This window comes from Dipodomys merriami, unplaced genomic scaffold (genome assembly GCF_024711535.1).
Source record: "Dipodomys merriami isolate MVZ:Mamm:240054 unplaced genomic scaffold, mDipMer1.0.p SCAF_48, whole genome shotgun sequence".
NCBI classification, from domain to species: domain Eukaryota; kingdom Metazoa; phylum Chordata; class Mammalia; order Rodentia; family Heteromyidae; genus Dipodomys; species Dipodomys merriami.
This window is the reverse complement of record NW_027206046.1, coordinates 3392932-3417343: the sequence shown is the minus strand read 5'-3', so window position 1 is coordinate 3417343 and position 24412 is coordinate 3392932. Positions and strand designations below refer to the sequence as shown.

Genomic DNA, 24412 nt, shown 5'->3' with positions numbered 1-24412 from the left:
TTCTACCACTTTGATCCACAGCTCTGATTCCAGTTTTCTGGTGATTAGAGATAAGAGCCTCACAGACTTTCCTTCCCAGGCTGGCTTTGAATCACGTTCCTCACATCTCAGCCTCTTGAACAGCTAGGATTACAAGCGTGAGCCACTGACACGTGGCTATTTTTCTTTTTTCTCTCCTTGCATCTTTTTTGCTTGGGTGCAGGGGTGGGGGAAGCATGCTTTTTGAGCAAAAGAGAGCAGAAGTAGATTGTAAACAAAGATCAGTAGGAGCCAAGATCCTACTCTACTACAGGTGTCTAGTAATTGTCCTTGTTTCTCAAGTCCAAGGTCCCAGTGTTTCCATCTCTTTTGTACAATCCTCAGCATTCATTCTGATTGTTGTAGGAGGCAGAGCCCCGGATGTGGACATATGTTTATCCTGCCAAGTACTCAGACATCAAGTCAGAAGATGAGCGGTGGAAAGAGGAGCGGGACCGCAAATTGAAGGAGGAAAGAAGTCGGAGTAAGGACTCTGTCCCCAAGGAGGATGGGAAAGAAAGCACAAGTAGTGACTGCAAGCTGCCCACATCTGAGGAGTCCCGCCTCGGGAGCAAGGAGCCCCGACCAAGTGTCCATGTGCCTGTGTCCTCCCCCCTCACCCAGCACCAGTCCTACATCCCCTACATGCACGGCTACTCCTACAGCCAGTCCTACGACCCCAACCATCCCAGCTACCGAGGCATGCCCGCTGTGATGATGCAGAACTACCCAGGTACAGCACCTCACGCCATGTGGCTTCTTTCACTGGGAAGGGAGATGAAGCATGTATTTCGAATCCAGAGTTTCTGTGTATGTGGTACTGAGGAATTGAACCCAGGGCTTCATGCAAGCTAAGCAAGCACTCTTAACCACTAAGCCACCTTCCCAGCCCCCCATAGCCTTTTGAATGACCTCTAATTACATTCTGAGGGACTTCCTCTCCTCCTCGCTCCAGTTGCCTCCACGCACTATTGATTTTCCCTGATAACGAAAGGTTAAACAAAACAAAGCAAAAAAAACTCCCAAGTTGGAGGCATGGCTGTGTTGGTAAAGTGGTAGCCAAAGCGTCAAGTACTGAGTTTGAATCCTGGTCTCGGATCTTTAAAAAGACAAAAACAAAAGAAAACAACCTTCCCTTCCTACCATGCCCATCTCTTGATTTTATATAAATTTTGTAGTATAAGGAATACTAAAGAAGTAGGGAAGGAAGAATTAAGGATCTTACAACTTAATTAGAGCAGAAGAGACACATGGAACAAATAAAACTGAAACAAGAACAGTGTGTGTATTTAGCTGTAAGATCATGCTTAGCTTATGAGGTCTGAAGACAGTCAAGGATGGAAAGAACAGTTTGAAGTTGAATTTGGAGAATGTCTGGGTAGGTCCAGCTAGAGGAAGATGAACTCTTTATGCTGCTGTCAGTGAGTTCTAGTGGAGGCATAAAAGGGGATTTAAATATGTTTTAGCTCAGTAGAACAAAATGTTCTTCAACTCTGCTAGCTGATTTCTGTGTTCTAAAGGGCCATGTGGTACTCTTCTGGAGCAGAAGTGCACTTCTGCTTATTTTATTTTTATTCACATGTACTAATCATACATGTTTCTGTGGTATTTCAACATGTACATAGCATGTAGGCATGCACAGAAATCAGGATAAAAAACATTTTCCTCTTTTTCTTCTTTTTTTTTTTTTTGGTCGGTCATGGGGCCTGGACTCTGGGCCTGGGCACTGTCCCTCAGCTCTTCAGCTCAAGGCTAGCGCTCTACCACTTGAGCCACAGTGCCACTTCTGGCTTTTTCTGCTCATGTGGTGCTGAGGAATCGAACCCAGGGCCTCATGCATGCAAGGCAAGCACTCTCCCACTGAGCCACCTTCCCAGCCCTTCATTTATGTTTGAAGCCTTTGGGTTCCTGTACTTCTAAATCTGTTCAAATATATACAAGGTTACTGTGGAACACTAGAACTCATTAGTTCTACCTAACCTTATCCAACTTCTCTCTACCCCCATCCCCAGCCTCAAGTAATCACAAGTCTACATTCTGATCAACTTGGCACTAACTTCCTCCTTAGACTCCCAACCCTCTACAACATAAATAGGACAAGTATTTCAAACGATAGAGGAAATCATCACCAGTTGCCAGTTGCTCACACCTATAATCCTAGCTTCTCAAGAGGCTGAGAATCACAATTTGGAGCCAGCCTGCGCAGCCAAATTGTCAAGAGTCCTATTTACAGTTAACCAGCAGAAAACTAAATGGTGGCATGGCTCAAATATTAAAGAGTGCCAACTGTGAGCAAAGAAGCTGAATGAGACCATGAGGCCTTGAGTTCAAGGCCTTGGGAGCAAGGAGCTCTGGTCCATTTTGGGCGATTCGTGTACTTTTTTTTCCTCCCCTTTTTTGAGACAGGGTCTGGTTGTATAACCTAGGATGGCCCTGAGCTCAACAGTACTCTTGCCTCAGTCTCCCAAGTATTAGGATTACAAGAATACAGTACTAGGCCTGGCTTCACATCATCTTTTAGTTATTCAAGTTTTGGTGTCTTCATTTTGTCAATAAATGGAAACTCAAAAAGGTTATTAATTTTCTCAAGGTTACCCCTTTTCTTCCTTTCTTTTCTTTCTTCCTTTCTTTCTCCTTCTTCTTTATTATTATTCTTATTATTATTGGTGGTGGTGGTGGTGGTGGTGGCACAGTGGTGGAGATGGAGATGGTGATGGTGATGGTGATGGTGGTGGTAATACTGATATGATGGTGGTATAGGATTTGAATTCAGGGTCTCATGCTTGCTAGGCTGGTATTCTACCACTTGCACCATGCCCTCAGCCTTGGCAAATGACTCTGCTCAGACTGGATCAATCCTCCAGATTTTAGGTTCCTGAGTTAGGTAGATTAAATACCTGAGCCACCAGTGCCCAGCTCTCCTTTTTATCCCAGGGCCTTAGGCTTTGGTGGTGAGCACTCTCTTCAGCCCCTACCCTGCCCATCTAATTTTAAATCCTATCATCTTTCCACTTTATCATATCACTTTTCCCAGTGAATCTGAGACTTAAAAGACCCAGAACAGATATGGGGAAGTCACTTCTGGGAAACTGTGGCCCACGGTCCTTCTATCCCTCCACTGATTTTGCTGTAGAGCTTGTTAAAGAGCAAGCTGGTCATCTCATACCATAGGGCCATGATGGGAAGTACCTTAGCCTGCGCCTGCAGAGCCAGTGCCAGCCTAAAGCTCATTCACACAGTTCCTTCTACCCCGCTCCTATCTGAAACTGACTGATGTCTCCTCCCTTAGGTTCCTACTTGCCTTCCAGCTACTCTTTCTCCCCATATGGCAGCAAGGTCTCAGGTGGTGAGGATGTGGACAAGGCTCGAGCCAGCCCCAGTGTTGGTTGTAAATCCAGCTCCGAGTCCAAAGCCCTGGACATCTTGCAGCAGCACGCCAGCCACTACAAGAGCAAGTCCCCGACGGTAAGGGACCTGCAGCAACTGGCTGTCGCCCCAACACCAAGAAGGCCAGACCCCCAGGATCTGACTCCAGTGCACTTGGCCGATTGGGTACCTCCTCTGTTTCGGGGTATTTTGCATTTCTAGGGCATCCTAATATAGGGCCCTGCACAAGCCGCTCATATGCATGTGTCTCACTACAGTGCTTTTGTGTGTCTCCTTTCCTTTGCAGATAAGTGATAAAACGTCTCAGGAGCGAGATCGGGGAAGCTGTGGGGTGGTTGGGGGTAGTGGCAGCTGTAGCAGCATTGGAGGATCCGGAGGGGGTGATCGGAGCGTTGACCGGCCCCGCACCTCCCCTTCCCAGCGCCTGATGTCCACACATCACCACCACCACCACTTGGGGTACTCGCTGCTCCCAGCACAATACAACCTACCGTATGCAGCAGGTGGGTCTTGTCCCTGGCACCTGGTTTTGCTGTTTCCACAGCAGTACCCATTGCAAGGTCCGGTCCCACTAGAGTCTTTGGTTGGGTTTGGAGGTGTGACTCAGGTGGTAGAGCACCAGCCAACGAGTGAAAGTGTCAGATACTGAGTTTCAGTCCCAGTCTCTAGTCCATCCAGAGACCTAGCCTCCTGCATCATCCTTAAAGCACAGGACAGCCATTTCCCTCCCTGGTAGTTGGGACCTCTCAAACTCGTCCAGAATTTTGGCTGTGAATAAGGATCGGGTGCTCCTTCTGCCAAGGGGAAACAAGCAGCTGCAATACAGAGCTGTAAGCCAGGTGCCCGTGGCTCACACCTGTAATCCCAGCCACTCAGGGGCTTGAGATGTGAGGATCATGGTTTCAAAGCCAGCCCAGGCAGATAAATCCAAGAGACTCTTATCTCTATTGATTGCCAAAAAGCTAGACATGGAGGTGTGGCTCAAGTGGCAGACTGCCAGCCTTGAGCAAAACTAAAGGTCCTGAGTATAAGCCCTAGTACAAGGAAGCAAGGAAACAAGGAAGGGAAGGAAACAGGCAGACAGGCAGACAGACAGCTGTATTGTCTAGCCGCTGCCGCTATAGCCAAGTAGCAGATTTTTTTCCCCTTGTCAGCACCTCAAACTCAATGGAGCTAAGAATTAAAGGGGGAACCTCCTCCCCTTACCTAGCAGGGTGCTGAGAGGTGTGGAGGGAATGCTTGCTGAGTGCCTCACTAGCATCTCTTCCTGTTCTAGGGCTTTCTTCTACAGCCATTGTTGCCAGCCAGCAAGGCTCAACTCCCTCACTCTACCCACCTCCCAGGAGGTGAGAATGGTAAGTAACTTTTGTTAATTTTGTGGCACCAAATGAACAGGAATAGCCTCTACCCGGATCATAAAATACGTGTGGAGCCCAGTAAGGGATCTGAGTGCAGGAACTGGAAAGTGTGAAACACTGACCAAGCCTCTCACGCAGAAGTCTTCAGTGAAGCTGTGTGCAGGGTGACCAGTGCTGACCTCCCCCAGTTCATTTCCTTATGGCGCCATCTTGTGGTTGTTAAACTACCAGGCAGAGGACCTGGTCACCTGACCCCTGTTTCCCTTGCAGACAACCAAGTGCCCGGATTAAAGTCAGCATCACAGGCCAGACTGGCTCAGCCAAGGAGGTGCTTGGAGGTGCCATTGAGACATCAGTTAAATGGTGTTGATCATCCTGTTTGCCGATTCTACCATGACTGAAGGCAGACCCTTGGCTATCTTGCCTCCACCAGACCCCTGGACTCCCTGGTACTTGGCAAAAAATATTTATTCTCTCAGCCACAATCATGACTGTTGTGGCCTCTGTGGAGATGAAGGTTTGGGGAGCAACTAGGGGAATATGGCCTCATCCCAGAGAAGTCACTGCTCTGTTCTCCAAGCCCCTGGTCTGCTGTCAGGGCACCACCACCCCACCCCAACTCCAGGAGGGACACCCTCCTCCCCCCACCCCACTCCTCACCTCCTACCCCCCCCCCCCCCAAGCACTGGGTAAAGCCTGAAGACAGCACAGCGGCCATATCCCTCTGTCATTAGCACCATCACCAGATTCTGCGTCTCCCCAGTGGCTCGGGCCCTGGGAACTGGCAGCGTGTTGGAGGAATTCGAATCTCAGGAAAGAAATTGGGGGCCATTTTCTCTCATTGTGAAGACAAGGTCTTCAGCCATGGAGACTTCGCCCTCTAATATGAGCACATTGAGCTCAGCACCTAGTCTGGAAAGGAAGACCAAGGCATTTGCCCCAACGCGGCCTTGCGCTTCCTTTCGGGCCCAGGTCAGGGGTTCCAGCCCCAGCACAGGGCTCCCCAGGGTGCTGCAACTAAGCTGGAGCGGAGACACAAATGGAGTGTGTAAAACTGAACCTGCTTCCCTCCCAAGTCCTGCTGCTTCTGTCCTCCCGACTCCTGGCCCTTCCCCCCTCCCTCCTGACCCCTCGGTGCCTTTCCTAGGGGTGTCCCCACACCGATCTCACCTCTTCTTTCCCAGTGCTTGGCTCTTAAGACTCAGGCAGAAAGAGCATTCCCTGGTGAATGGGGCACCTTGGAGCCTGCCCGGTCACCACAGGGCAAGGCACACAGGCAGGCTCCGGGAGCTCCCTGTCCTTCTTGGAGATCTCCGGTCCATTCAGCCATCTGAGCATCCTCCTCATTTGGGGCCAGAAACACATGGCCCAGTCCTTCTATCTAGAAGTACGTGCTCTTATGTACTTCAATCCACAACCTCCATGTGTGCCAATTGTGTGTTTTTGTAACACACGTATTTGTTTTAGGGGCTGTTGGTCACGAGAGGTTGTTGTTCCTCAGAACCTTGGATAACACATCGAGCATTACTTATTGCTGGAGCCTAGAGTAGACTCGTGGGCCTACACTTTTGAGGCAGGAAACATTCCTTTGTTCTCCTTAGAAATGCAGCCCCTCTGGGTCTGAGTTAGAAAGCTGTGTTCACTGGGAAAGTGATGAATGATTTGGTGGCTTTCTTGAAGTCACTCCTCCTGAAGGAAAAAGCTTTAGCTCTTTACTTTTTTGTCATCCCTTTGTTTTCCCCTCCCATCTTTCTTTGATTTTCTGAATTGCAAAAAGAGAAAGATGGACAAACACTAGGCTAAGAAAGGTGTTTGTGATCAGAGTGCCAAAAGTGAGCATTCAAGAGCAGAAAGAGTGGCTCCTCTTTTGGAAACCGGGGAGGTGGGGAACGGCAAGCACAGTGCCCAGCAGAGGGTGGTCTCCAGGCCCTGCGGGAGCCCTCCACACTCATCAGCTTAGGATCATTTGTTCAAGAGGAGCCCTTCCAGCCCACAGACCTTCCCTCTACATTTCCATGTTCTTGTTTTTGTTCAGGTTTGGCTCTGAGCCCTCCCCCAGATGCTATTCTTTTCAGCCTCCTTCCCCATCATTTATTCTGCCTCTTGCCAGCCAGCAGATGAAATGGTCATTGGGCAGTGGTTTGGGTAGTGACTTTCTTGTCACCCATGGAAGGAGCTGGTGTGGACACATTCACCCCACCTTACTCAAGGGTGACTGCCTCTCAGCCCAGTTATGCCCTCCAGGCCCCTCCGAGTGGAGCCAAGTGTCCATCTCCATTGCTGTGTTTTTGAAATAACTGTTGCGTGTTTTGTGTCTGTGGCGCTGGCCTGCAGCGTGCTCTGTACATATTGTAAAGAAACTGTTGTACTTTTTGTCATTGGGAAGGCACGGCCCCGCGTTCCTGCCATTTCCACTTCATTCTGTAACAGAGAGGAGGAACTTCTGTATTTGCAGGACAGCCTTGAGTTCTGCAGAAGGGAATAGATGTTTCTTTTTCATTATTCTTTTTTTTTACTTTAAAAGACATTTGGCTCATTGATCTTTATACCCAACTCTCCCTCAAAGAGTAGGGACTGCCCAGAACAGGTAGCAACAATGGTAGAATGGCCCTGCCTTAGGTCCCTCTCCCCAGCCCCTCATCCCTCCCTGAAATGGTAATGAAGCAGCAGGAGCTGTGGAGATCCCCAACAAGTGCCGAGAAGTTTGCTGTCCGCCTCCAGCCTCTCACACAGGAGATACACAATTCCAGGGGTGTCCTGTGGCCCCCATAACCTAGACTAAGGGATCCCCACCATTCCACTTGACAAGCAAAAGCTGGAAAAAGTTGCTGCTAAGGGCTTAAGGCGCCAAACCAAGTCTCTCCCTGAGCCATGGCCCGGGCCCTCACAGCAATTTCTGGGGCCCCCATGGGGAGGAAGCTACAGGAAATGAGGGCCTCTTTAGGATTCGCCTCTGCTTCTTCCTCATGTTTGGCGTGCCGGCTCCCCTCATCCCTCTCCCCTGCCTTATCCACGTGTGCGCACATGTGTGAAGTCTCCTCTTCTCCCATATTCTCCACACATCTCAAGGTCAAAAGCATCATGTGTGGAAGGGTGAAGAGGGCACCCTAGAAAAGGGGATGGATTTCTTGGATCTCCTCTCCAGCTAGGGGGTGGAAGGACTTAGCTTAGAGACTGGGACTTAAGTATGCAGGACTAGAGAATTGTACACAGGCTTTAAGGCCCTCATATGTCACTTACTACCCATATACCCTCTCACCATCCTAGTGTCTACTCTGATGCCCCCCATGATTCAACTGGGCAGCTAGCTGGCCCCATAATCTTGGGCCTTTGTCATTTATACCAGGGCATCCCAGGAAGCTTGCCAGTGATCCCCTGCCACGGGGCCCCCCCAGGCCCTGTCCCCAGCCCCTCCTGCCCCAGCCCACCCGCTTGCCTTGGTGCTCAGCCCTCCCACTGGGAGCAGGTTGGGGCAAGCTGGAGGCCCGGGCTGGAGGGGTAGTGTTGCTGTTCATAGCTTTTGTTCCATTGGCGTTGCTCTGTTGGATTTAATTTCAGTCTTCCTGATTCTTCCCTTCTGTAAAGTGTACATTACCAAGTTCCTTGTTTTTTTTATATATATATATAAATATATATATAAATATATATACAAACTGTACTCTTTTTGCCTTTGTACACTCAGGCAAGAAGAGAAAATAAATCTTTTTAAGAGACAATCACAAATCTGTGAGGGCTGCTGGTTATTTCTACTGGAGTGTGCTGCTGAGCTGTCTCCTCCCCCTCCCGACCTGTTCAACATCCCTCCCATTTCCCAGTCTTCCTGGTCCTGCTCCATATGCATCCTCGGCTTTACCTTTCTTGGCTAATAGCATAATGGTCGTGCCCAGACAACTGTCTTCTGGCTTGGCTTAGTCCAGAAGCTTCATCCTATGCCCTGGCCTCCCCTCTTTACCCTCAGATCCCATTCACCAGCCTGGCTTTGGAACCCTGGGTGCTCCTGGACCTGTCTCCCAGAAGCCCTGGCTGGGAACACCACCTGTGAAACTATGCAGCAGGCAGCGCCCGTTAGAACTGCCTAGGAGTTAGGGTGTGTTATTTAGGCTTGAGTGGGAAACTACCCCTCCCCCCAGACTCCAGATCCCCCTTCCCTACCACCTAGAGACCAGGGACCACTCCTATCTGGGAACCCCATCCGAACAAGGGCTAAGGGTTTATGCATCAAGAGCCCAGCCAAACCACTGTCCCTCCTCTTTCCTTCTCCACCTTCTTCCTCCTGTCTTTTCCTTCTGTCTCTTTTTCTTAATCGGCTTTGGAATTGAAGTATATTTTTAAATTATTTGTTGTATTTATTAAATAAAGTTTTTAATGTCCCTGTTCTTAAATTTAGACTTAGTTTGCCTTTCACATACTCCCTAATACCTACCACTCCTAGAAATATTTTTTAACTGAGGTGCAGCCTTTGGGTATTTTCTCTCCTCCCCTCCCACCCCCCCAAAAAAAGTCTTCAATAACCAGTTTTTTTGTGAAAGGAAAATCTTAGGTACCTGGGTTTTCTAGTTCAGCCCTTTTAACTCTGGCTGTGTTGAACAGGACTCGCCAACAGATGGCAGCAGACTCTCCAGTCCAGTTTGCCAGCTTTGGAGGAAAGTAAAGGACTAAACTGACCTTTTTATTTTTTATTTTTTTTAATTCCTGTATACTTGTAGATTCACTGGGTTTTACATCTTAATCCTGACCTACCACTCTTTGAGCTGCCTCCAGATAAGCCATCCTGATTCAACTGAATGTCCAGCCTTAGACTTTCTCTCATGCTTATGAGGAGTAGGGGTGTTGAGCCACTTTGAGTGATTCAGGTAGAGCCCAGACTCCACGAAAACGGGCCCCAGTCCTACAGAGAAACTGAGGAGTCAACAATTTTAAGTCTCTAGGAGGTAGAACATGCCTTCACTCCAGCAAAAGGCAAAAGCAAAGGGGAATTATAAGAGAAAGTAAAGAAAAAGAAAGGGATTCTGTCTCCCTACAGTGCCACTGCGATGATTTTTCAGGCCGGTGATAACAAGGATCCAGAAGCTGAGCTGCAAAAGGAGGAAAGTAATATAGGAAAGGTGTGCACTACACTTCAAAGGTCTCAGAAATTACATAGCAGGTTACTCCAAGCAAAAGCCACAACAGCCTTTTTAGAGGACACTGGTGAATATACATCTGTTCCTTAGGGGGATCCCGTACTATCCCATACTCCCAGTAACCCACGCCTCATAATAGAACATGGCCCCAGAGACCCTGGCCAATTTCTCTGTCCTCTACCCGACAGCCTCTTCCTGATATACATGATCACAGCCATATTGAGTTAGGCTCTGATAGTGGTAGGAAGTTGGTCCTAGTACAAGAATAAAGAATAGACCAACCACAACTTTAAATCAGTTTATTGACACAATAACATAACACACTTGCCTGACACCCCGCTCCCTTCACCCAATCTCCATCTCTTCCCCTGTTCTTCTCCCCTTACATCAGTTGTTCAGTGAAAACAGAAAAGGCAAGGCCACTTCCACCCCCAAAACCTACCTCTAAGGCCCTGCAAAGAGGGTCCAGGCACTGCTCAGCCCTGTTTGGGGAGGCAGTGAGCACTACGCTCGGTCAGCTAGAGGCATCTGGCCTCTAAGAATAGATTCCCTCGTGGTTTCTCCCTCCTTACTCTTGATAACTTTAGGAAAGAGCCCTCAGGGCCTGGGCCTCAGGAGCAAGAACCCTTCGTGGTCATCTGAGAAGTGGAATTTGGCTTTCCGTAAGGCTCAGGCACCACACCCCCCCCCAAAAAAAAAAAAAAAAAAAAAAAAAAGCCCTGGTAGTGGGAGTGAACTTCAGTGCCCCATTTCAAATGCACTGGTAACATTAAACAGATTAAGCCAGCTTAACCAAATGCTAGAATAACACTAAGCTGTAAAGAAGGAAGGGGTCAGACCTGCATACAACAGGCCAGACACAAATGCACACAGAGAAGCCCAGGTAGAGTGTCAAAAAACTAACCCGAGGATACTGCCCAGGAGCCCCTGGGTAACAGGAAGCAAAGGAAGAAAATATGAAGTCTTAAAAATCCAAAATGAAAGTCCAACAACAGGGAAGCCTGGACCCACTGGAACTGCCCACCAGCCCTCCAGGCCTCGGCCCTGGACGCAGACGATCCCTCCCCCTCTCGGCAATGTCCTCCCCTAGGCTAGATAGAGCACGTCACACAGCGCAATTTAAAAAGCTTCTAATGCCAGTTCATAAACATCTTCATTTACTATTGGTGATTACATGTGAATAATATGTTTATACTGTTCTTTATGGAAAACAATGTCAACGAGTCAACTCCAAGAACACAAGAGGCAACCCTCAGCCTGAGCCCTTCTGCGTCCTTGCCTAGACAGCGAGAACCCCTCTCCTCTGTCCCATGGCCGCCTAACTCCCCCTCGCCCCCCACTGTGGCTCTTGGGCAAAGCATCCTCTATGACCATCAGTCCTCATCGGACAAGTTCTGGTCCAGGGAGTAAACCATGAACATCACATCTGGCCGAGAGGGGACACAGGGATGGCCTGGACGCACAATCTCAAAGCCCAAGAAGCTGAAGGTCTTCAGGAGTGGAGCTGCAAAACATAAGAGCACAGATAGAAGGATTCAGATGAGAAACAAGGGTAGACTCAAAGTGAGGAAAAAAACGTTAACATGAAATCAGCAGAGGCCCTCAGGCGCATCCCCTCCACCATGAGTTCCCAGGAGGAGGCCATGAGCCCCTCCTACACTGAGGGGCCCCATCTTCTTCCCCACGCCTTCACTCCTAACCTCTGTCTTCCCGGCCCTTCCTGAAGCAGATGAAGACGTAGTTCACTTTCATCTTCTCTTCAGCAAACTCTAGCAGTGCTAACAATCTGCAAAAAGCAAAGAAAGGGACTCTCACACCACTACCCCCAAGACCTCCCTTCTCACCCTCTCTTCCCCCCCCCCCAAAGAAAAAGGTATTTCTAAGCCAGTACAATTCACGATCTCCAGGAATAAGCAGCTCAGGACCCAAAAGTCCTGAGGAGGTCGGAAAAAAAGTAAGCCACCAGCCCCAAGGAAAATGTTACTGAATTATCTCTCCCAACAACAGGAGTTCTTCCTCTCAAAGTAAAAGCATGTCCCAGGACTAGAATTTGGGGTCTAGAATGAATCTTAAAGGGTTTTCTCAACAGGTTATACCACTCTGTCCTCAAGATTGAACTGAAGAACTCTTCCTCAACTCTGTCCTCCAGATTGCTTAAATAACACAAGGGCTATCCAGAACCCAATCCAGTGAAATCCTACTGTTGTGTGTGCTTTTGCTAACCTTTTGCATCGAACCACAGTGAAATGGCTGAGGGGACTGGATGCTGATTGGGAATCTTGAACCAAGGAACAATTAACTGGTAGATGGGGCTGGGAAGGTGGCTCAGTGTAGAGTGCTTGCCTTGCATGCATGCGGCCCTGGGTTCGATTCCTCAGCACCACATAAGCAGAAAAAGCCAGAAGTGGCACTATGGCTCAAGTGGTAGAGAGCTAGCCTTGAGCTGAAGAGCTAAGGGGTAGAGCCCAGGCCCAGAGTTCAGGCCCCACAACCGACCAAAAAAAAAAAAAAAAAAATTAACTGGTAGGCATCTGGTTAACATGATAACTATCTGCTTTAATTATAAACTAGAGTTGGCCTGTTTAACTGGCTAGATATAACCTGTTACAGAATGGTATCTGCTTAGCAAGTTTAGAGCTAGGTGAGAAGATGCAAATTCTCCTGCAGTCTCTTCCCCTAATATAATATGCCCTCCCTTGTATCCAGGAGACCTTCCTTATTTGCCCCTCTGTGTACTACAGCGCTCAATCCTTACCCTTCTTTGCTCCCATCAGCTAATAATCCATCCGGGATTTCTACGAACAGGCTCTGGCTAGACAGGACTGCATCCCAGGAAGAGACCTTCACCTCAGTGACCTCATACTGGAAGTGGACGATGTGAGGTTTGCCATCGTTCACAGGGAGGTCCTGGGTCACAGTGAGCTTGTCGTCCTGGGGAGGAGAGCAGGACAGAGGACAGATCACTACTGCTTCTGGCCACACTGTACATTCCACTCCCTAGCCCATGTGCATCCCTGGGCAAGCCAAGGCCTTTTCTTTGTTTTTTTGTTTTGTTTTGTTTTTCTTGACAACATTGGAACATACACCCCAAGCTCCTTGAGCCATTCTCAGGGTAGCATGGATCAAGAGGCATGCTGGAGGGCTGGGAATGTGGCTTAGTGGTAGTGCTTGCCTCGCATGCATGAAGCCCTGGGTTCGATTCCTCAGTACCACATAAATAGAAAAAGCCAGAAGTGGCATTGTGGCTCAAGTGGTAGAGTGCTAGATTTGAGCAAAAGAAGCTCAAGCCCCAGGACTGGGGGAGAAAAAAGGCATGCTAAAAATACAGATTTGTGTGCTGAAGCATTGCTTTTATTTTTTATATGGAAAAGTGACACTGCGGTTTGAACTCGGGGCCTCACACTTGCTAGGCTAGTGCTCTATCACTTGAGCCACATCTCTCGTCCTGCTTTTCTGGGTTATTTTTGAGGTAGGGTGTCACAGACTTTTTTTCCCAAGATGGCCTCAAACCTCAATCCTGCTCTCAGCCTCCCAAGTAGCTATGTTTACAGATGTGAACCACTGGTAACCACCAAACGAGCTATTCTTAAAAGCCACTAATGTTAGCAAAAGCCAGAATTATGGGAAGGAAAATATTTACAAAATATCCACTAGGTGCCAAGTATTTTCCAAGGTAGTATCCCAAGCATTATTGCATTTACTATGACAAGCACTTGAGATGGGCTAATCTCCATCTTGAATTTGAAGCAACTGACCTAATGCTCCCAAAGGAATGAATAGCAGTGTTAAAATTCAAAACCCAGCCCCGTTACCCCCCGCCCATTGAAAGCTAAAAGTTATTTCCAACACCATATTCTTTCCCTTCTACAAAGGAAACATGAAACATTAGGCAGTAGTGATCTATGCACACTAACACTTGGGAGGCCAAGGCAGGAGGATCTAAGAGTTCAAGACCAGCCTGGACTACTTAGCTGGGTCCTGTCTCAGGGGGAGAGAAAAAAAAAAGCCTATTTATGAGGGTTTGGCAAGTGCCCCAATCAACCACAGCCAACTTCCAGGTAGAATACTGGGTCCTTATTATCCATTATCCTCCCTGGGCCATTTCAAAAGACTAGGATTTGCTGCTGCGCTGCTATTCTATGCTGAGCCAGCAGATTAAAAGGGAGCAACTGGTGGTAAGAATCTGCAAAGGCTATGTTGAGTCTTCCCAGCACCCTACTCACCTAGCCTTTAAGATGAACAAAAGTCAGCCCGGCACACCAGTGGCGTACACCTGTAATCCTAGCTACTCAGGAGGCTGAGATCTGAGGACTAAGGTTCAAAGCCAGCCTAGGCAGGAAACTCTATGAGACTATCTCCAATAAACCACTAGAAAAACGGAAGTGGTGCTGTGGCTCAAGCGGTAGAGCACTCGCCTTGAGCTGGAGAGCGTAGGGACAGCGCCCAGGCCCAGAGTTCAAGCCCCACGACGGACCAAAAAAAAAAGCAACAAAAGTGACTACTGCCTGGATCCAATAGTTTACACCTGTAATCCTGGCTTCTTGGGAGGCCCAGTGCAGAAGGACCAAGGTGCAAAAAAGTCTTAGAGATCCTATCAAAAATAACCAGCAAAATCAAGAGTCAGAGGTGTGGCTCCAGTGGTAGAGAACACCAGCCTAGCAAGTATGAGGTCTTAAAAAGTTCTTGCTGCTGTTAACCAACAGTTCAGCTGGTATGGGAGCAGGGCTGTCCACGCCTCCCCTCCCAGGGCCCTCCTTACCTTATATATTAGAGCTGAGAGAGAAGGATCCCTGCCGCCCCCTCGCCCACCGGGGATCTTCGACAGTGGGTGAGGGGCATCAGGAGCACCACAGAGGCCCCGGAACAATGTGCCTGCAGCACTGGAGCTGGGGACAGTTACTCAAAGGCAAAATACTACTGTGCGAGAGAGAGAGAGAGAGAGAGAGAGAGAGAGAGAGAGAGAGAGAGGAGAAAGCAGTGAACACCAAGACCCGAAGCCTACCCCAACCCCGCCCCGCCTCAGCTTGCCCTCAGTCAGCTGAAAGGCCAGACCCCTTCCCCTCTCCTTGAGCTGCTGGGAAAGCTACGGCTCTCCCGAATGAACCCATCATTATAAAAAGGCTGCCTCCATCTGGCCAGAGATGTACTTTACAAGCAAACACGTTGAGAACAGAAAGACTGAGGTTTAAGGCTAGCCTAGGCAGGAAAGTTTGCTGGACGCATCTCCAAATTAACCAAAAGCATAATGGACAAGGCATAGCTCAAGTGACAGAACGCCAACCTAACAAGTGTGAAGCCAAGTTCAAACCCCAGTGCCAGAGCAGAGGTACACTATAGTTTGTACACTATCAGTTTTGTCTCTGGTCTGCCATCAAATGTTCTCCTGCCCTTCTTTGCTGACCCCCTTAGGAGCTGAGCTTGCGCACGGAGGTGATGGTGTGCGAGGTCACTCTGGTGGGGCGGGGAGAAGGCAGACTCGCTGCTGGATTATGCCAATGGAAGCACCTACTTGTTTCATGTCACCTCTCGGTACTATGCCCTTGCTGGCCCCAGTATGACCTTCAGGCAGCCCCAAAAAGGTCTCTACATGGACTCCAAGCCTTCTTTGACTCTGATTTAGTAGCTGCCTAGGCTGACCCCACAACAAGGACCAGCGAAGACGAAGGGAAAAATGTAAACCGTGTGTGCATCTATGCCCTGACCCAGCACAGTACAACACAACAGCCTTGAGGTACCCGGAGTGACACATAGTAGTACCATGTCACCAGCTTGAACCAGTCAAGCAGGAAGTGTTTTTAGCACAGTAATCATCAAGTGCTGCAAGCAGAAGGTTTTTCACCCCTGAAATGGTGTGAGGGAACCGATCTTCACATTGTCTTTGGCTTGACCACGCATGCCATGCCAATCCTGGGCAACAAGAGCAACACAACTGAGCACACACTTGCTGGCTGTGGAATGACACACAGAGGTGGCCTTAGCCCCTAACAGGCTTGTGTGCCCACGTGGAGTCCACACCCACGGGAGCCCAGATGTTCACACGAGGGATTCCAAAACCAGGAGCTTAAAGCATACTTGGCTATTTCTCGGGAGGAATGGCGCTCTTAGGGGACTCTGCAGGGGCTTGAAACCTCTGGAATACCTGCACCCTCAGCTCCCCTCCTGGGCTGGCCAGCATTTTGGGGGTGTTACTTTTGGCTGAAGATAATGAGCTGTTATAATTTCCCCTTCCAAAGGATTAAGGAAAAATGCAACACTGAGTTTCCCCTTATTAGTGAGGGAGCTTCTGTGCAAAGGCTCACACACACACAATGTACACAATACACACATACGTACACATCTATATCCCACATTCAACTCCCTGGTCACTGCCAGCGACCACGCTGGGCCTGGGCTGGCGTCTGGCAGGGAGAGCAGGGAGGCTGGGCGCTGGAGAAGCCCGCCTGCTCCCCCGTGCCCGCAGAGCTCCTCAAGGACGTTCATTGCCTGCGCACCACGCTTCTTGCAACTTTGCAACTCTGCCGTGAGCCGCCGCTTTCAATGGGGCTCCAAAAGTCTTCACATGAGCAAGCTGTACTTGGGCTGCTTTCCAACCAACATGTTGATTCTTATCTAATTTGTACTTAGAAGCGGTGCAGACCACCCCCTGAAGAGATCCTCATCCACAAGGGGTTTGTTGGGTTTACATACAGCATCCCCTTGGTGGGACTCAAACTCCGTGTCTGGCTGACACTCTTACCACCTGAGTCAACCCTATAACCCCTAAGCCCTTGCTTTCCTAACGTTATGCCCTGGCCTCACCTGTGTCCAGCACTAATCTACAACCTTGTGGTATTTCTGGTTTCTGATCTCTTCAAAGAAATTCAAGCAGCCCATGCGATAGTAACAACTCATTTGCTTCTCTATCTCACACAATCCTGCAAGGCTCCACTGCTCCTCCATAGAGTCTACAAAACCATGTGTGCGTGTGGGGGTGGGAACGGAGATTCCGGACCCAGTTCCAGCTCCCAGAGAGAACCAGCTCCGGTTTAGGACAAGCTTAATAGACAATAAACAATTATTATCTTCACTGTCTATTAGAAAGTATCCATTATTAGTTACTTGCAAAGAATAGCAAATTACTTCTTTTAAAACACCTGAATGGCTGGGCACTGCTGGCTCACCCTGTACTCCTAGCTACTCAGGAGGCTGAGATCTGAGGACTGTAGTTCAAAGCCACCCTCAGCAGGAAAGTCCATGAGACTCTTATCGTCAATTAACCACCAGAAAATCAGAAGTAGTGCTGTGGTTCAAAGCGCTAGAGCACTAGCCTTGAGCAAAAGAGCTCAGGGACAGTTTTCAAGTCCCATAACTGACAAAAAAAAAAAAGCTTAGGAGCAGTGCTAGGCCTTGAGTTCACTTCCGAAAGGAAGGCAAGGGGGATGATAAAGAAAGTAAAGGGCACAAAATTGCCCAGCAACAGCTTTTTCTTCTACTACCAACTTCAGTGTTCAAATGGTGGTACCGCAAGTTATGGCTTCAACCTCAGGACCACTGACTCCTGGAAGAATTTAAGCACAAGAGAAGGTGGCTTCTAAACACAAGTCTGTCACAAGCTCCAAACCAAGTGAGGCTTCATGTTTAGTTTAGTCTTTCCTCTGACTGGGCTCAGCTCTTTCCAATCCTTCTTTACATATGGGTCACTCCAGTGGGGGCAGGTATAGCTCAAATTCCTACCAAAAGGATTGACCTAAGCAGCTCAGTTCAGAGGCTGAAAAAATCAGGCTGATTAGGGAGGGTTAAAAAAAAATCAAACTGAACCCAAAGAGCCAGCTGGACTGGTCCTGCTTTAGAGAAGAAAAAATAGACCAAGCTGGAAATAAGGGTATAGGTATCTAGCAGCCAAGGCAATTCAGAAGAGACTCAAGCCACATCTGTTAGCGGTGCCTTACCTTTCATTTCCTCAGCTGTTACAGGACAAGCCACTGGAGACATTCCTCAGGATACACAGGAGGACTGTCAACCTATCATACTGCAGCCCTCGTTTAAAAAGCTCAATGGTACAGCACCTGCCTAGTGTGTAAGACCCCGGGTTTGAAACCCAGTGCAGCTAAAATAAGTACATAGAGTGCCTGTAAAATTGCTGTGTGAGGCTGGAAGGTGGCTCAGTGGTAGAGTGCATGCCTTGCATGCATGAGGCCCTGGGTTCGATTCCTCAGCACCACATAAGCAGAAAAAGCCAGAAGTGGTGTTGTGGTTCAAGTGGTAGAGCGCTAGCCTTGAGTTGAAGAACTGAGGGACAGTGCCCAGGCCCAGAGTTCAGGCCCCAGGACCGACAAAAAAAAATTTTGCTGTGTGAAATATCCTTAGCAGGTTGTAATTTAATCCATTGGCTACCAATAGGCAGAGTATACTGCAGATGTATTTTTTTTTTTTTTTTTTTTTGGGTCCGGTTGTGGGGCCTGAACTCTGGGCCTGGGCGCTGTCCCTCAGCTCTTCAGCTCAAGGCTAGCGCTCTACCACTTGAGCCACAGCACCACTTCCGGCTTTTTTCTTTTTGCTTATGTAGTGCTGAGGAATCGAACCCAGGGCCTCATGCATGCAAGGCAAGCGCTTTATCACTGAGCCACCTTCCCAGCCCTGCAGATGTATTCTTGATAAAGATTGATGCTAATGAAATTTTCATAAATCCTGTTTTAGGGTACTTACTATTGAAAAGAAGCTTAAATATCTTGATATCTTCAAGGATCACTTCCAACCTCTGTACAAGTACTTAAAAGATAACAATAAAGCTGAGTGCCAGTGGCTCATGCCTATAATCCTAGCTACTCAGGAGGCTGAGATCTGAGGATCAAGGTTCAAAGCCAGACCAGGCAGAAAAGTCAGTGAGACTCTTATCTAACCATCAAAAAGCTAGAAGTAGAAACTTGGCTCAGGGAGTAGAGTACTAGCCTTGAGCAAAAACCCTCAGGGACAGCACCCAAGCTCTGAATTTAAGGCCCAGGACAGCCCCTGAAAAAGAATGATAACAGCCGGGCGCTGGTGGCTCACGCCTGTAATCCTAGCTACTCAGGAGGCTGAGATCTGAGGATCGCGGTTCAAAGCCAGCCCGGGCAGGAGAGACCTTGAGACTCCTATCTCCAATAAACCACCAGAAAACTGGAAGTGGCGCTGTAGCTCAAGTGGTAGAGCACTCGCCTTGAGCTGAAGAGCTGAGGGACAGTGCCCAGGCCCAGAGTTCAAGCCCCACGACCGACAAAAAAAAAAAAAAAAAAAAAAGAATGATAACAATAAAATATCACTCCCATGGAGGGGGATGTAGCTCAGGGACAAAGTGCCCGCCCAGAATGCTTAAGGCCCTCGATTCTACCCCAGTACCATTTAAAAAAAAACAAAAAACACTTCTAGTTAATACCAGTTTCTATTTCTCCATTCACTTTGCTCAAAGAATAATAGAATTCGACCTACTGTTGAGATCAAATTCTCTCATCACTTTGATCTTATTTCACTTCAGTCAACATCTTATTTCCTCAGTCCATTCAAGATAGCCTTGGTAGTTACGTACCCTCAGTTTCAAAAGAAAAGACCCCAAAACCAGGTCGGGCACTGGTGGCTCATACCTGTAATCCTAACAAAGGAGGCTGAGATCTAAGAATCATGGTTTACAAACTAGAAAGAAAGCCAACTAATTGGGAAAAAATATTTACCAGCAATATCTCAGACAAGGATCTAATAGCCATTATATACAGGGAATTCAAGAAACTCTCACAACTCTAACCAACCTGCCATGAAATGGGCAAGGGAGGGAGCTAAAGAGAGACTTCTCAGAAGAAGAGAGAAAAATGGCAAAGAAACACATGAGGAAATGTTCATCATCCCTGACTGTAAAGGAAATGCAAATAAAAACACTGAGATACCACCTTACCCCAGTCAAAATAGCCCACATCTTAAATTCAGCCAACGACAAATGCTGGAGGGGATGCGGAGAAAGAGGAACCCTAATGCATTGCTGGTGGGAATGTACACTTATACAACCACTTTGGAAAGCAGTCTGGAGGTGCCTCAGAAAGCTAAATATAGATCTCCCCTATGACCCACCCAATACACTCCTAGGCATCTACCCTGAACAAAAAGCACCAGTGTCAAGGACACATGCACCTCCATGTTTATTGCAGCACTGTTCACAATAGCCAAGATACGGGAACAACCCACATGCCCCAGTACTGATGAGTGGATCCCAAAATTGTGGTACCTATATGCAACCATTAGAAAGGACAAAATAATGGCATTTGCAGAGAAATGGATGGAACTAGAGCGAATTATTTTGAGCAAGATAAGCCAAGAACAAAGAAACAAGCGGCATGTGAACTCCCTGATATGTGGATGCTAAAGCCAAAATGTAAGGGTCAGATATGACAAAGAAAACAGGACTCAAGAAACAAAGGACAGCCACTCGTTTTGTTGTATCACTGCTAAATGACTCCATGTTCTTGACCTTATATATGGTATATACATGCATGCAACGAGGGAAGCCAGAAGAAGGATGCAGAATAAGTGGGAAACAGAAAAACATACACTAAAGGGGCCCATCAGCTGCACTGGACATAGAAGAAAAAGAACTAAGCAACCCAAAGACAGCGATGGGAAAGGAGGAATCAGAGGGAAAGAGGGAACAGCCTACACTAAGCAAAAGGAGAGAAATGTAAACATCACCTGATGTGGCTCACGCCTGTAATCCTAGCTACTCAAGAGGCTGAGATCTGAGGATCATGGTTCAAAGCCAACCGGGGCAGAAAAGTTCTTGAGACAATTATCTCCAATAAACCACTCGAAAACCAGAAGTGATGCTGTGGCTCAAGCGGTAGAGCACTCGCCTTTGGCTGAAGAGTGCAGGGACAGTGCCCAAGCCCAGAGTTCAAGCCCCACAACTGACAAAAAAAAAAAAAAAGATAATTGGATTGTCAAAGCTCATAGAATTCATAAACTTTATAGACCATGAAAATGACAATTTGCCTTGAAGGTTAAAATGTGTTTGTGACTTTAATTAAGTATCACTATTCCACAATACTGTGAAATATGTAAAATTTATGTAATCACCAAATCTCAATTTTAAAAAAAAAGTGAGAAAAGGGATGGGTGAGGAGCAATGGGTGACAATGTTGTCAGACACCTTGTATTCATATACTGTTTTGTAGAGTTGGAACTTTTTGTACAACTACTTTAAATAATAAAATGTTTAAAAGAAAACGGTTTGGAGGGCTGGGAAGTTCGCTCAGTGCATGAGGCCCTGGGTTTAATTCCTCAGCACCACATATGCAGAAAAAGCCGGAAGTGGCGCTGTGGCTCAAGTGGTATAGCGCTAGCCTTGAGCTGAAGAGCTGAGGGGCAGGGCCCAGGCCCGGAGTTCAAGCCCCACAACCGACGAAAAAGAAAAGAAAAAGGAAAAGAAAACGGTTTGGAGCCAACCTGGGTAGTCAACTCTATGAAACTCTTACTTCCAACTGACCAACAAAAAACTAGAAAGTAGAGCTGTGGCTCAAATGACAGAGCTCCAGAGCAAACAAGCTAACGGAGTATGTTCTAGCCCTGAGTTCAACCCCCAGTACCAGCACCAAGAAAGAAAAATCACCCAAAAGCTACAATCCTAGTGTTTTATATTCATTTCCTTTTTTTTTTTAAACCATTCATGTCTCAGGCCCTGCCTCACAGAATACCCACAGGGCCTCACAGCCCTCAAAGGCTGCTTTTACTGAGACTAGTAATATCTCTGGTGACTAATCCTTACATAAACTTGCCTAATCTAAGACTACCATCACCCTGAGCAAAGAAGAACTAGGAAGAAAGGTGGGAGGGTTGGCCACCTCCAGTCTAGGGTGACCAGAGGCTCATTACAGCTGTCAATCCCTATTCATCTAGGAAAGGGGCCCTGGGTAGATACAGGCATACATCATTTCACTGAGAACTATTATGCATTCCAAACGAGTCTTCCTTGCTGAGCATGATTATAAGAAAATGACGTCACCACTCTGACTCACAGGCTGAAGGCAAAATTGAGTTTGGGTTGATTCCCCACAAGAAACACATGTATGACAAGAAGCAAGAATACATGGACTAGGGCTGGGAAGATGGCTCAGTGGTAGAGTGCTTGCCTTGCATGCATGAGGCCCTGGGTTCGATTCCTCAGCACCACATAAGCAGAAAAAGCTGGAAGTGGCACTGTGGCTCCAGTGGTAGAGCGCTAGCCTTGAGCTGAAGAGCTGAGGGACAGCGCCCAGACCCAGAGTTCAGGCCCCATGACTGGCAAAAAAATAATAATACATGAACTGTCCGTGCCTGAGGTTTGCTAATAGCATTGCTGATAGCAGGTGCTACGTGCCTAGGGAATCATGCTTTCAAATAAATGTGGACAGTAAGCTCCCCTCATAAGCCTGGCCTGTCCTTCAAGGACAGAATTACATCACTATTTATACAAATGTCTAGGAAATTTAAAGCTTATCTTACAGAAAGCATGTTGTATTGCTGTGGCCCCTGTGGCTGCTGCTGCTACTAGCCAAAACTATCTTAGTGGCTTCAAGTAACAGAACTCTTGCTCATGGTCTACAGCTTTCAATTAGTGTTCCCAATTAGGACCCTTAACTTGAATCAACAATGCAGTTTCAAAAACAGACCAACTGCTCACTTTTTTTTTCCCCAGAAATGTGCGTTTGTAACATTCCTCTACTCGATTCCTCAGTCCCCCTTCTCCATATATCTGAGCAGCTCTGAGGCTAAATTTGGATTTCTTGGCAGAATGAAGAATTGCTATTATTAGTCCACACTGCTTTCTGAAAAAATCCCCCTCCAATTGGGGGGAGGGTGTTTCCTGGGAGTCTCTCTGCCTCCTTCCCTCCCCCACCCAACATACCTTGAAAGAACATTTTAGGAACTGTGCTCTCTCCCCTCTGCACTCAATAAGCAAACAGACAGGGAAAATCGAGCCAGAAAACCATTCTGTGCTGACACTCAGGTAATTCTGGTGTGCTCTAGTGTCCTGCCCCTCTCCCCTAAAACACGCCTGTGTAATCAAATACTTCTCCCCCAAACCCATACACCTCTCCAGCCAGGGCTGACTGTTCTCCACACACTAGCTGGAAAGCCCCAGACACATAGTGTCTCCCATGCCTGCCAATCCAGGCAAAGAAAAACTGTAAGTGTGATTTCCTCATCTATTTAAACCTCATGTTCAGGGCTTGAGATGTGGCTCGATCAGTAGAGAGCCTATCTAGCAAGCACAAGGTCCTGAGTTCAAACCCCCACTTTCTCTCTCTCCCCCTCTCTCCCTCTCCCTCTCTCCAAAAACATAGTAAAGCTGTTTGTACTTGTGTCTTCTTCCTCCCCTCCCCGCCCCAATCAGGAATCTTGGCATTAAGGAGTTACACCAATCAGAACAGCTGGAAAGGAAGAAATTTGTTTTCAAAACATACTCTCAGCTCTTCCCCAGCTACTTCTTCCAGGAAACTAAGCCTCCACCTTCGGAGTTTTCCTCTGGAACTGGGAGGCTGGGTCACCCATCCCCCACCCAGTGGGAGCTAATCCTCAGCCAGTTTCCCCCACGGCCTCGCAAAACACCAAGACATCCGGCTCTTATCAAAATCACTAGCTAGGGCTCTACTGGGATTCCTTTCAGAAAGTTAGAGGCAGGCCAGCAGAGGCTGGGAAACAGGATTGTCACAGCTCAAAGAAACCAGACACCCAGCATACCCGGCCCCACCCCCAGGCCAAAGTGGAGGAGCTGGATCCCAGGCCCGGGCACCCAGCCGGCCCCTCCCTCCACCCTCCCTCCACCTGCCTTGCGCACAACCAAGCCCCTCAAACTACCAATGCAAAGCGAGCCTATTTTGCTACTGAGGAAACTGAACGAAATCTTCCAGGTTAAGCTAACCACTCCCCACACACATGCACACCGCATTTCCACGTAGGCATATTGCTAAATGAAGCAGACCTGGACCTCACATGAAGCCAACTCTCAAGGAGGACCCTTTAAGTGTTGGTCCCAAGCACTCAGCTCTCTGGGCCAGTCTGCAAAGGGCTTAGCATTTCCCAACCACGTGAGTCCAAAGGACTCCAGAGGAGACAGGAGACTGCTGAGCCACCTCTGCTGCCAATACCCCAGTACACACAGACAGCAGAGAAACCCCCCCTCGGCGGACTCTGTCCTGCTCGCTCTCCTGTCCCCGTTCTCAGCACACACAGGCTTACCACCATTGACATCTTTCGCGTCCGGCCCTCTGCAGGCACTCAGTTCCAGAGGGACCATGTTAGAAAAGATGGAATAAAAGATGGCAATACAAATGGGGATAGAAAAGGAACATATAAAAGTGAGATAGGATTATAGGTAAAGAGGGCTTGGGAGACTCGAATAATAGATCACATACAACAAAGCAAGCCATGGAGAGCTGAATTTTCTTTCTGTAGGAGAAATGAAGGTGGGAAAACTGGTAAGAGTTGGAAAACTAAGGGAAGGAAATGGCTTATGGCTGGGATCTAAGAGGAGGTAGGAGACTTGAAGAG

At 47.9% G+C, this 24412-nt stretch overlaps 2 protein-coding genes across 3 annotated transcripts in view; one reads left to right on the top strand and one right to left on the bottom strand.

Moving 5' to 3' along the window:
• The window catches only part of Znf609 (zinc finger protein 609), a 165958-nt gene extending 156829 nt beyond the window's left edge, over nucleotides 1-9129 (top strand). For both annotated transcript variants that reach the window (XM_069995178.1, XM_069995179.1), the window contains exons 6-10: nucleotides 385-751; nucleotides 3308-3483; nucleotides 3692-3908; nucleotides 4682-4760; nucleotides 5034-9129. In XM_069995178.1, the coding sequence (XP_069851279.1) occupies nucleotides 385-751; nucleotides 3308-3483; nucleotides 3692-3908; nucleotides 4682-4755 (834 nt within the window). In that variant the 3' untranslated portion in view covers nucleotides 4756-4760; nucleotides 5034-9129. The remainder of the gene's footprint in view (nucleotides 1-384; nucleotides 752-3307; nucleotides 3484-3691; nucleotides 3909-4681; nucleotides 4761-5033) is intronic.
• Nucleotides 9130-10171: 1042 nt separating this feature from the next.
• Nucleotides 10172-24158, bottom strand: Oaz2 (ornithine decarboxylase antizyme 2). Its single transcript, XM_069995040.1, is given in 7 exon segments — nucleotides 10172-11390; nucleotides 11587-11672; nucleotides 12642-12817; nucleotides 14646-14726; nucleotides 14728-14803; nucleotides 15726-15834; nucleotides 24101-24158. Coding segments are annotated over 7 exon segments (717 nt in total). The 3' UTR covers nucleotides 10172-11259.
• Between the last annotated feature and the right edge of the window lie 254 nt (nucleotides 24159-24412).